At 38.0% G+C, this 13,623-nt stretch overlaps 1 protein-coding gene across 3 annotated transcripts in view; it reads left to right on the top strand.

The window, feature by feature from the left end:
- NGLY1 (N-glycanase 1) overlaps window positions 1-13,623 on the top strand; it is a 63,111-nt gene that overhangs the window by 24,335 nt on the left and 25,153 nt on the right. For all 3 annotated transcript variants that reach the window (XM_060149502.1, XM_060149504.1, XM_060149503.1), the window contains exon 4: window positions 11,818-11,986. In XM_060149502.1, the coding sequence (XP_060005485.1) occupies window positions 11,818-11,986 (169 nt within the window). The remainder of the gene's footprint in view (window positions 1-11,817; window positions 11,987-13,623) is intronic.

Here is a 13,623-nt window from a genome sequence, read left to right on the forward strand (position 1 = left end):
CTGTTGATAGATATATTGGTTGTTTCCATGTCCTGGGAATTGTAAACAGTGCTGCAATGAACATTGGGGTGCATGTATCTTTTCGAGTTATGGTTCTCTCTGGATATATGCCTAGGATGTGGGATTGCTGGGTCATATGTTAGTTCTATTTTTAGTTTTTTAAGGAACCTCCATACTGTTCTCCATAGTAATTGTACCAATTTACATTCCCACCAACAGTGTAGGAGGGTTATCTTTTCTCCACACCCTCTCCAGCATTTATTGTTTGTAGACTTTTTGATGATGGCCATTCTGACCGGTGTGAGGTGATACCTCGTTGTAGTTTTGATTTGCATTCCTCTAATAATTAGCGATGTTGAGGATCTTTCCATGTGCTTTTTGGCCATCTGTATGTCTTCTTTAGAGAACTGTCTGTTTAGGGCTTCTGCACAGTTTTTGATTGTGGTGGGTTTTTTGGTTTTTTCTTTTTGACATTGAGCTGCATGAGCTATTTGTGTATTTTGGAGACTAATCCCTTGTCAGCTGCTTCATTTGCAAATATTTTCTCCCATTCTGTGGGTTGTCTTTTAATTTTGTTTATGGTTTCCTTTGCTGTGCAAAAGCTTTTAAGTTTAATTAGGTCCCATTTGTTTATTTTCTTTTTATTTTCATTACTCTAGGAGACAGATCCAAAAAGATATTTCTGCAATTTATATCAGACAACATTCTGCCTATGTTTTCCTCACGAGTTTTATAATATCCGGTCTTACATTTAGGCCTTCAATCCATTTAACATTACTTTTGTGTATGATGTTAAAGAATGTTGTAATTTCATTCTTTTACATGTAGCTGTCCAGTTTTCCCAGCACAGCTTGTTGAAGAGGCTGTCTTTTCTCCATTGTATATTCTTGCCTCCATTGTCATAGATTAATTGACCATAGTTGCATGGGTTTATTTCTGGGCTTTCTATCCAGTTCCATTGATCTATATTTCTGTTTTTGTGCCTGTACTATACTGTTTTGATGACTGGAGCTTTGTAGTATAGTCTGAAGTTAGGGAGCCTGATTCCTCCAGCTCTGTTTTTCTTTCTCAGGATTGTTTTGGCTATTTGGGGTCTTTGTGTCTCCATACAAATTTTAAGATTTTTTTTGTTCTAGTTCTATGAAAAACGCCATTGATAGTATGATAGGGATTACATTGAATCTATAGATTGCCTTGGTTAGTATAGTCACTTTGACAATATTGACTTTTCCAATCCAAGAACATAGTATGTCTTTCCATCTGTGTCATCTTCAACTTCTTTCATCAGTATCTTATAGTTTTCTGAGTACAGGTCTTTTGCCTCCTTAGGTAAGTTTATTCCTAGGTATTTTATTTTTTTTGATGTGATGGTATATGGGATTGTTTGTTTAATTGCTCTTTCTGATCTTTCACTGTTAGTGTATAGAAACAACAGATTTCTGTGTATTAACTTTGTATCGTGCAACTTTACTGAACTAATTGATGAGCTCTAGTAGTTTTCTGGTGGCATCTTTAGAATTTTCTATGTATACAATCTTGTCATCTTCAAACAGTGACAGTTTTACTTCTTCTTTTCCAATTTGGATTCCTTTTATTTCTTTTTTTTTGTCTGATTGCTGTGGCTAGGACTTCCAAAACTATGTTAAATAACAGTGGCAAGAGTGGACATCCTTGTCTCGTTCCTGATCTTAGAGTAAATGCTTTCAGCCTTTCACTGTTGAGTATGATGTTAGCTGTAGGTTTGTCATATATGGCCTTTATTATGTTGAGGTAGTTTCCCTCTGTGCCCACTTTGTGGAGAGTTTTTATCATAAATGGGTGTTGAATTTTGTCAAAAGCTTTTTCTGCATCTATTGAGATGATCATATGGATTTTATTCTTCAATTTGTTGATATGGTGTATCACACTAATTGGTTTGCAGATATTGAAGAATCCTTGCACTCCTGGGATAAATCACACTTGATCATGGTGTACGCTTCTTTTAATGTGTTGTTGGATTTGGTTTGCTAGCATTTTGTTAAGAATTTTTGCATCTATGTTCATTAGAGATGCTGGCCTGTAATTTAATTTTTCTGGTGGTGTCTTTGTCTGGTTTGGGTATCAGGGTGATTGTGGCCTCATAGAATGAGTTTGGCAGTGTTCCTTCCTCTGCAATTTTTTGGAATAGTTTCAGAAGGACAGGTGTTAACTCCTCTCTAAATGTTTGATAGAGTTTGCCTGTGAAGCCATCTGGTACTGGACTTTTGTTTGTTGGAAGATTTTTAATCACAGTTTCAATTTCAGTGCTTGTGATTGGTCTGTTCATATTTTCTATTTCTTCCTGGTTCACTCTTGGAAGATTGTTCCTGTCTAAGAATTTGTCCATTTCTTCTAGGTTGTTCATTTTATTGGCATAGAGTTGCTTGTAGTAGTCTCTTATGATCCTTTGTATTTCTGTGGTGTCAGTTGTAACTTCTTTTTCATTTCTAATTTTGTTGATTGAGCCCTTTCCCTTTTTTTCCTTCACGAGTCTGGCTAAAGGTTTATCGATTCTGTTTATCTTTTCAAAGAACCAGCTGTTACTTTCATTGACATTTTATGTTGTTTTCTTCATCTCTATTTCATTAATTTCTTCTCTGAACTTAATGATTTCTTTTCTTCTACTAACTTTGGGTTTTGTATGTTCTTCTTTCTCTAGTTGCTTTAGGTGTAAGGTTAGGTTGTTTCTTTGAAATTTTTTTGTTTCCTGAGGTAAGATTGTATTACTGTAAACTTCCCTCTTAGAACTGCTTTTGCCAGGTCCCACAGGTTTTGAATCGTTGTGTTTCATTTTCATTTGTCTCTAGTTATTTTTCGATTTCTTCTTTGATTTCTTCATTGATCCATTGGTTGTTTAGTAACATATTGTTTAGCTTCCACATGTATGTGTTTTTTTAGTTTTTTTCTCATAGTTGATTTCTAATCTCATAGTGTTGTGGTCGGAAAAGATGCTTGATATGATTTCAGTTTTCTTAAATTTGCCGAGGTGTGCTTTGTGACCCAGCATGTGATCTATCCTGGAGAATGTTCCATGTGCATTTGAGAAGAATGTGTATTCTGCTGCTTTTGAATGGAATGCTCTATAAGTATCAATTAAGTCCATTGGTCTAATGTGTCATTTAAGGCCTGTGTTTCCTTATTTTCTGTCTGGATGGTCTGTCCATTGCTGTAAGAGGGGTGTTAAAACCCCCACTATTACTGTGTTACTGTTGATTTCTCCTTTTGTGGCTGTTAGGATTTGCCTTATGTATTGAGGTGCTCCTGTGTTGGGTGCATATATATTTACTTGATCATTATGTAGTGTCCTTCCTTATCTCTTGTAACACTCTTTATTTTAAAGTTTATTTTGTCTGATATGAGTATTGCTACTCCAGCTTTCTTTTGATTTCCATTTGCATGGAATATCTTTTTCCATCCCCTCACTTTGTCTGTATGTGTCCTTAGATCTGAAGTTGGGTCTCTTGTAGACAGCATATATATGGGTTTTGTTTTTGTATCCATTCAGCCAGTCTGTTTTTTGGTTGGAGCATTTAATGCATTTACATTTAAGGTAATTATCAGTATGTATGTTCTTATTGCCATCTTGTTAATTGTTTTGGATTTGTTTTTGTAGGTTTTTTTCCTTCCCTTCCTCTTTTGTTCACTTCTCTTGTGATTTGATGCCTGTCATTAGTGTTGTTTGGATTGCTTTTTCTTTTTTGTGTGTGTATCTATTGTAGATTTTTAGTTTGCTGTTACCATGAGGTTTTGATATAGCAATCTGTATACAAACACGATTGTTTTAAGTCGCTGGTCTTTTAATTTCCAACGCACTTCCAATATCTTGCATGTGTACTCTCCTCTTCTCACAATTGCTGGGTTTGATATCATATTTGTGTGTGGATGATTTCCTACCTTTACTCTATGTTTGCCTTTAATGGTGAGCTTTCCCATATGTAATTTTCTTGATTCTAGTTGTGGTCTTTTCTTTTCTGCCTAGAGTAGTTTTTTAAAGATTTTTTGTAAAGCTCTTTTGGTGGTGCTGAATTCTCTTAGCTTTTGCTTGTCGGTAAAGCTTTTGCTTTCTTCATCGAGTCTAAATGAGAGGCTTGATGGGTAGAGCATTCTTGGTTGTAGGTTTTTCCCTTTCCTCACTTTAAATATATCCTGCCACTCCCTTCTGGCCTGCAGAGTTTCTGCTGAAAAAAATCAGCTGATAACTTTATGGGGATTCCCTTGTATGTTATTTGTTGCTTTTTCCTTGTTGCTTATAATATTTTTTCTTTGTCTTTAATTTTTGTAAGTTTGATTAGTATGTGTTTTGGCGTGTTCCTCCTTGAGTTTATCCTGTATGGGACTCTCTGCACTTCCTGGACTTGAGTGAGTGTTTCCTTTCTCACGTTAGGGAAGTTTTCCGCTATAATCTCTTCAAATATTTTCTCAGGGTCTTTCTCTCTCTCTTCTTCTGGGACCACTATAATGCGAATGTTGCTGTGTTTAATGTTGTCCCAGAGGTCTCCAAGACTGTCTTCATTTCTTTTCATTCTCTTTTCTTTATTCTGTTCCACAGCAGTGATTTCCACCAATTTGTCTTCCATCTAACTTATTCGTTCTTTTGCCTCATTTATTCTGCTATTGATTCCTTTTAGTGTATTTTTCACTTCAGTTATTGTATTATTCATCTCTGTTCTTTAAATCTTCTAGCTCTTTGTTAAATATTTCTTGTATCGTCTCAGTCTGTGCCTCCATTCTTTTTCCAAGATCTTGGGTCATCTTTACCATTACTCTGAATTCTTTTTCAGGCAGATTGCGTATTTCCACCTCACTTAGTTGTTCTTCTGGTGTTTTATCTTGTTCATTCATCTGAAACATATTTCTCTGCCGTTTCAATTTGTCTAACTTGCTGTGTTTGTGGTCTCTGTTTCTCAGGCTGTAGGACTGTAATTCTTGGTTGTGGTGTCTGCCCCGTGGTGGGTAAGGTTGGTCCAGGGGCTTGTGCAGGCTTCCTGGTGGGAGGGACTGGTGCCTGGCCACTGGTGGGTGGAGCTGGGTCTTGTCCCTCTGATGGGCAGGGCCATGTCAAGGGGTGTGTTTAGAGGTGTCTGTGTGCTCAGGACGTCTTTAGGCAGCCTGTCTGCTCATGGGTGGGGCTGTGTTCCCACCCTGTTGGTTGCTTTGACTGAGGTGTCCCAGCACTGGAGCCTACATGAGCCACAGCTGACCCCCGCCTCCCCAGGAGACCCTCCTAGACCCACAGGTAGGTCTGGCCCAGGCTGATATGATGTCACTGCTTTGCCCTGGGTCCCAGCGTATGTGAAGCCTTGTGTGCGCCCTCCAAGAGCAGATTCTCTGTTTCCCCCAGTCCTGTGGAGCTCCTGCGCTCAAGCCCTGCTGGCCTTCAAAGCCAAAGGCTCTGGGGGCTCCTCCTCCTGATGTGAGACCCCCAGGCTGGGGAGCCTGACATGGGGCTCAGAAGTCTCACTCCTGTGGGAGAACCTCTGCGAAATAATTATTTTCCAGTTTGTGGGTTGCCCACCTGGTGGGTGTGGGATTCGATTACACAGCGAAAGCGCCCCTCCTACCGTCTCACTGTGGCTTCTTCTTTGTCTTTGGGTGTAGAATATCTTTTTTGGTAGGTTCCAGTCTTTTTCATCCATGATTGTTCAGCAGTTAGTTGTTATTTTGCTGTTTTCCTGAGAGGAGATGAGCTCAGGTCCCTCTGCTCCACCATCTTGTCTCCTCTCTGTTCTGTTTATAATTTTAAATTGACACCAATTCTGCTTATTGTATGCAAAGCCCTTCTCTAGTCTCCACATCAAAGTCAAATTTGTTCCATCTTGAAGATGTTAAAGAGTTAAGTCCGAATTGCAGAACCTTCAAATGCAGACTTAAAACGGTAGGAGCCCAGCATGAAGAGCACTCGGGTTCAGCCACCTGGCTGCCCTGGTGTCTTCTTCCCCTGGCTGTGCACCTCTGAGTTAGTCGATTTTTAAACTATTTAAATCTCATAAGACAACTTCTTAGTCTGGATCTATATGCAGACTTTGTAAGAGGAGAAATCTCCTCCTCGTCTCCCTTGGACACAAGATTTAAATGTTCAATTTCTTGTTCGTGAACCATTCTTAAAAGTAACATATATTTACATACTTTCAACAGACAATTATGACACATATTTACATTGGCATTCTTAATATCCTTTAGAAATGATGATGTGGTATATTTTGACATGAAGACAATTATGTGGTGAAAAAAAGGTAAACTAAGAATTCCAAAATTAAACAACATATGTTGTGTGTATTTCCATTTTTCTTATTAAAAACACACATACATAAATATGTTCATTTTTAAAAGGTCTGGAAAGCTGTACACAGATATCTTAGCTATAATTTTCTCTGAGTGGTGAAATTATAGTGATTTCACATTATTTATACCATTCAGTATTTCCTGAAAACTTTCTGCAACATTTATTACTGTTACAAATAGAATAAAGCGGTTTTTGTAAGAAATGTTTATTGAAGTCACAAGTTGATTAAAACTGTCATTAAAAATTTATTAAACATAACTTTTATGTTAAGAAAACAGGTTCTAAATTTAAAAGCCATTGAAGCAAAGGGTTGTAAAAAGGTAGAAAGAGGGCTGGTGGGCTTGAGAAGCCTTGTCCTTTACTAAAGAAGTAAATTTGCTGATCCAAATTCCACTGCTTCTATCACTGCTTCTATTTTGTGTGATTTGACAAAAATACACATTGTACTTGTTTTCTTATAAAGAGTCTTAAATATCTCACATTAGAAACCAAATAATTGGAATCCAGGTATGATTAGTGAAGAAAAAAATCTTTTTTGCTCTAAAACAGATTTCACATTTTAAACTCCCATTTGTATTCCAAATAACTTTTAACTCTTAAGCAATTAACTGTTGCCTCATCTACATGGTTACCCAGCTGCTATAATGGCCATGCAATCAGCAAACTTCTATTTTTATGAATTAGTTTTTTTGGCACTGTGCTAATGAGTATTTAAAGAAATAAGGCAAAGAAAATAAACTTTATTCTTCAAGATTGTTTGAGTGCCATTAAAAACCACAGTGAAGGAGATAATTTCCAGAGTGAAAAATGAAAATAAAAATTCTTTGGATGAGTTCTTACCCTCTCAGTAAATGAAAATCTGTGTATAAAAATAAATAAATAAATAAAAACCGTAAGGGTCTCCTCTTTATAGAAATTCTTTCAAGTAAAAATGGAGACATCCCTGTTTGCTTGTTTGTTTGTTTCTGTGTCAATTCTGGTAAAAAGCACACTCCTTCCTGCTGTGGATGCCCTGGGTTTCCCACCTTCAGGTCTGCCCCATGTCTTCTGTCATCTGTTAGTAGAGTAAATGTGTCTGCACCTACTAAAGGCCAGCCCGTCCTCTGTACCTGTGTTCCTCTCCTCTGTTCACCGTGGGATCGCAGGTGGACTGTGCAGTCTTGACCTGCCCCTTTTCTTGGAGATTCTTCTCAGTGGCATTGAAACCTTGCTTTAGGCCAGTTTTCATCTAAGCTTGGACCATTGGCATCAGAATAACCTGGACACGCAGATTCCCGGACAAACCCCAGACAGGCTGAGCCAGAAAGAGAGGGGGGAGCTTGGAAACCTGCATTCTTCCCAAGCAGATTAACGTTTATGAATCTCTCATGTAGCTCTTAGAAACAAGCCGTCACACAAGTATCCCTGGATCGTGCATTCCTGTATTTCTCACTTCCTCTTCACAGCAACTTTCAGGGAGAATCCCCAGTACGCATCCCTGCATCTGTACTCCTCATGTACTTGTCTTGCAGGTCTCCTCATTCTAACATGTGCCCCGTCAGTAAAACATTTCTGAGCATGTCCTCTCAATGTGTATTTATTTGTTTATAAATTATATACATATACTAGTATGTCAGTGTACTCGATACATTATAAAACAATGTAAAGAGGAGCTAGAAAATAAGTAACATTTTTAATTTAAAAAACATATTAACACTATATCATTTCAAGAACATAGACATGTCTTATTTTAAATACTCTTGATCATTTTGTTTGTCAGATCTCAGTAGATTGTGATTTTTTTTTTTTTGGCATTAAAATATGGCTGTTGAAGGGGCTCATACTAAAATAATAGATGGGTTAGCCCTGCCATTTTCTTCTTGTAACACTCCACATGTGCTTACATTGTAAGTATTAGCCTCAGTGCCTACAGGTCTTGGAAATCTTTTTTAAGCCAGGTTGAGGGTTAAATTAGTTAAAACCGCATAGTATAATCTGTAAATCCACTGAACCAGGCACATTTGAACTGCAGAAGTTGGTAGCATCATGGGAGCAGAAGTAGGAATGAGCGTGCCACTGTGAACCCCTCCACTTTGTGGGACTTTCTTCCCTCAGGATGGCTTCTGTAGCCTGGGAGGAAGCCACCACTGATCCAAATATTAAATATTATAATAAATTGCTTTACTTTTTGGACAAAAAAATAATATAAATAGAAGTTGTAATATTTTCTGTCCCTATCCCAGTGGACCACTTTGTACAGCTCCTTTGGGGCACCTGGCCCACTTCGGGACACCACTTATACCACTGAGTCTTTTAAAACTTGTTTTCCTTATTAACACTGTTACAAAACTTATTACTAAGATCATCAGTGATCTCCATGCTGCTAAACTTAATGGACTTTTTTCAGTTCATTTTTATTTGACCGTTCGTAGTTTTTAGCTCAGTTGACCATTTCCTGGTGTTTCTCCTATTATAAGTGGTTCAACCATTGACCCAGTTGCTCATATGTGAATCATTCCCAAATATTTTTCTACTTTCCTAACTGCCCCCTGACCCCACGGTTCAGTCACTAGGATTTGTTGATTCTACTTCGTACATGTTTTTCGTACCCATTCACTATTCTCCCACCTCTGTCCCCACGCTGTTTTAAGCCTCCGCTCCCTCAGAGTTCGGCAGTGGTCCCCCAGTGAGTCTTCTGAGGCCTGCCTTCTCCCCCCTACAGCTGGTGTCAGACTCAGAGAACACAAATCTGATCATTTTACTCCCTTGCTTAGGTTTCTTTAATAGCTTCCCATTACAGTGGAAAGAGACAGGGAAGATCTAGATGCTTCCCCAGCCCAACTTCTTGCTCAGCTGTCTCGCACCATCATTTCCCCTGGGTGCTCTGTGCTCCAGACACACTGACTTTCTCTCTGATCCTTAACAGCATGTTAAGTGTATCCCCCTGTGCAGACTCCCCGGCTACCTACACGTTGCTCCCTGTGACAGGAATGGTCTTCTCCCTTCCCTGGTTACCAGCTGCTTCTCATCCTTCATATTTTACTGCAAATATAATTTCTCCAGGGAATTCTAGTTGTACAGTTACACTGTCCTCTGTGTTTGCTTTATAACTCTTACCGTACATATGAATAAACTGTCTAACCATTATATCCCCCGTACCTAACAGGTAATAAAGGCTCCTTAAATATTTGAGTAAATTAGCATCATTGTAGCAATATTTGTTTCTGTATCCACAGACTCCCTACTCTGTGAGGATAATGTCCTTGTCTGGTTTGGTCTCCATTATTTTTCCATCATCTAACACATATGCACACACACATTTACACACAAACATTTGTCAACTTCATGTGAAGATTCTCTTGTTTCTTGTTTAATGCCTTCCCCTTCAGACTGTAAAGCGATGATGTCTGTTTTGTGCACCCATGCCCAGTGCTTGATACAGTGCCTGACATTACAGTAAGTATTTGGTAATGGTTTTTATTTTTTAAATTAATCTATCTCTGCCTTTTAATAAACAGGTTAATCCATTCCTATTTACTGTAATTCTAATATGTTTGAACTTACTTCTAACAACTTATTTTGTGTTGTCTGTGTCCTTCTTGTTTTTTTTTTTCTTTTTCTATTTTTGTTTAGATTGATCAAGTTTTCTTCCATTATTTTCCCTCTAAAAATTAGGAAGTTAAGTATCCTCCTTTTAGTCTTCTCATTATTCTCTTTAAATTTCTAATGCAGGTATTTACTTTATATTTTTCTACCAACATCTTACAACAAGACAGGAACCTCAGAAAGGATTTACTCTTCTCCCTTCCCTGCCACCTTTCTTAGATTTTGCTTTTCAATTATCATTATTTATAACAATCGGAACTTAAGTTTAACTAGTGTGTTTGGTTTTTATTTAACTTGCTCCTGCTCTTTTATCCCAGGTTCTACTCCTTGGTGTTCTGTTTATTTACTTTGGCTATATTATATTTGGGGGGGACAATAACTTTTCTAATAATTTTTTAAAATAGGATTTGGGAGTGATATATTTTCTGCATTGTTACATATCAGAAAATGTGTTTATTTTGCCCTTCTATGTAATTAGTTTGCCTGGGTATGCGTCGTATGTTCTCATTTTCTCTCAGTATTTCAGAGATTTTACTCCGTTGTTTCCAGTGAGATGTCTGATATCATTGAAGGCTCTTAGTATTTTGTTTTTAATCCTTTTTACTGTCATGAAATGTCACTATTACATACCTGGTATAGTTTTTGTTTTTGTTTTCCCATTCACACTGGCTCTTTCTTCAACTCTCAGAGATTTTCCATTATTTCTTTGAGAAGTTTTTTCTTCCATTTTTTTCTACGCTACTTTCTAGACTTCCTGTTAGCTGGATTTGGGAAGTTTGGGGGTTTATCCTCAGTGTCAGTGTCTATTTGTTCTTTTGTACTGCATCCTCAGAAAATGTCTCAGTCTTCTAATTGATTGATCACTTAGCTGTGTTTGTTCTGCTGTTTGACACACCATCTGTGCTACATTTCAGTGTTTACATTTTTAATTTCCTAGATCCATAGTTTTCTTTCTCTGACTCCAGTGTACTCTTGCACTTCTAAAGATAGACTTTTTTTAGTCTTCTTCTGTATTTGCTGCCATTGCCACAGGTTCCTTCTTCTGCTGTTGATTCTAGTGCATCTTCTCAACAATACGGGTTGTTGGAGATTCACAGGGGTCTGGGAGTCCCTGCTAGCCTATCTGTGAATACCGCATGTGGTTTCAGCCACTGTGGGGAGGGACAGGACATGCCGCCAGGTGGGCTTTGCCTGAGCAGCGCCTCTTCTGAGCCGGGGCGCTCGTCTTTCCTTTTAGAAGTCTAAGCGTCCGCCCTCACTGCCCAGAGACACACTTTTTTGTTGACAGTGGTGACCAGAATGTCTAGCTGTTCCTCCCGTGGAGCCCAGCAGCCTTCCTCACGCTCACTCCAAGGCCCCTTCCTGCTCTGCGGGTCCTCAGGCTCCTCTCTCCTTGGGATTATTTTGAGAACTTTTTCTTAGTTTTTGTAACCACTCTCTCTAGAGGGCCTATTGCCATTGTTTCTTCCTTTAGTCCATTTGCATCTGCCTTTCCTCTCAGGAATTCCTCCAAATTCCTGATCCCTTGAGAGTAGTCCTCGGTAGCTAATGTGCTATAAAGTTCTAAAAAAATTGTCGTTTACAGGGATTTGAAGTGGAAACAGCTGTCAGATGCATTGCTTAGAGTGCTGTCTTGTTCCAGGTGTGTGGTCAAGAGTTCAGCATATCCCTGCCTAAATATTTATATCCTCAGTAACATACTTTCAGATGAAAATACAGACATGTCTTAGACTGTGATACAGATGTGGCTGTCTCCTAATACTAATTTTGTAAAGGTTTTGGGTATAACTATTATATTTCAATGAATCCATGCATTCTTTATCTGTGAAATCATAGAACCCGTGTGTTTTTATCATGTTTAACATAGAACCGGTGTTATTATTTTTATAGCATATGGAGAAAAGCTAATTTCATTATTTTCTTTCTGTTAGGTTACTACTGGTGATTCAGTCATTCTAAAAGCTCTTCAGTCCAACATTCAGCATGTACTGGTCTATGAGAACCTTGCTGTCCAGGAGAAAGTGCTGGCTTGTATTCCAGTCCAAGAACTAAAAAGGAGATCACAAGAAAAGTTATCTAGAGCTAGAAAATTGGATAAAGGTAGTGGCTTTACATAACCATTCATTGCTAAATATGCATCATTGCTAAATAAATGGGAATGCTGAAATGGTGCCTTTTGCTGTTGACATTGTAAATACGTAACCCAGTTCTATTTGGATTTTTAAGGAGTACAGTAGTATAATTTTTTATTGCGTACACCTCATGCACACTGGAATGTGTATTTGCAGTTTAATCATTGATATATGATTTTTTTTCAGATATAGTAGATCTTTAGTCCATGGAATATATGATGGCATTATTAGAAGATTCTAATGTGAATCGGAGAAAAACCTTACTCAAAATTAATTCATGTGATTAGACCACTGACTCCCTTTAATAGACAGTTACTGATAAAGAGTGTGGATATAGAAGCCAGCTACCTGGGTATAAATTCAGCTCTGACTCTTACTGAGCAAGTAGTTTAATCTCCTTACCTCAGTTTCTTCATTTGAAAATAGGAATGATAATTTTAAGAGATAACTGAGATAGTACATGTAAATGGCTCAGAACAGTGCCTGCCACATTCATCAAGCAACAATTATTTGTTATTTTCATTAATGGTCTTAGGATTTTAGTTGTTAAATGTTTCCAACTTCAGCATTTTTACTTTGAGTTTTATGTAATTGGTTTTTATCTGTTAAGTCATTTCTTAATACTGTCCTTTCTAGGGGGTTCTGTAGTATTTTTTTGGTGGCTGCCCTAGTTTACAGTAAACATTTTTTTTCCAATATAAAAAAAAAATTATCTTATATTGGTATACTTGATTGATGATGTTGTGTTAGTTTCAGGTGTACAGCAAATTGATTTAAACAGATACATGTATCTATTCTTTTTCAGATTCTTTTCCCGTGCAGCTTATTGTAGAGTACTGAGTAGAGTTCCCTGTGCTATACAGTAGGTCCTTGTTTATCCATTTTATATATAGTGGTGTGTGTATGTCAATCCCAGACTCCCAATTTATCCCTCCCCCTCCTTCAAAAGCATTATGCTGCTTCGTGTGTAGTGCAGATACGTTTCAACAGAATGTCTCAATTCTTCCTTCCCATCCCTTGAGACTCTGCTGTCATTCATTTCACTTACCCAGACACTGTAATCACTCAGTACATTGCTATTGTTATTATTTAAGCCGTTACTCTTTAGACTAAGTAAGAATGAGGAAAATAACAGATTTTATGTTACCTTCATGCATTCTTCCCCTGATGCTCTTCCTGTATGCAGGCCGGAGTTTATGACCATCACTTTTCTTCTTCCCGAAGAACTTCTTTTACTGTTTCTTTCAGGGCAGGTATACTAGAGGTGAAGTCCCTCAGTTTTTCTCTGCCTCAGAAAGTCTTTATTTCTCCTTCACTGTTGAAGGATAATATCCCTGGGATAGGTTGGTGGGGGTTTTTTCTGTCAATGACACTTTAAATTTCTGTTCACTCTGCTGCCTGCTTGTTTATGAGAAGTCTACCGTAATTTCTATCTTTATTCTTCTTTAGGTTTCTCCCACCTGTGCCCCTCACCTCCCCCTCCATCCCCAGCTTCACTCAGGATTTTCTCTTTGTTTTTAGTTTTCTTCAGTTTGCATATGATGTGCATATGTGTGGTTTCTTGGTACTTACCCTGGTTGGTGTTTTCTGAGCGTCCCAGATCTG

This window comes from Lagenorhynchus albirostris, chromosome 5, assembly GCF_949774975.1.
Source record: "Lagenorhynchus albirostris chromosome 5, mLagAlb1.1, whole genome shotgun sequence".
In the NCBI taxonomy this organism is placed as follows: Eukaryota; Metazoa; Chordata; class Mammalia; order Artiodactyla; family Delphinidae; genus Lagenorhynchus; species Lagenorhynchus albirostris.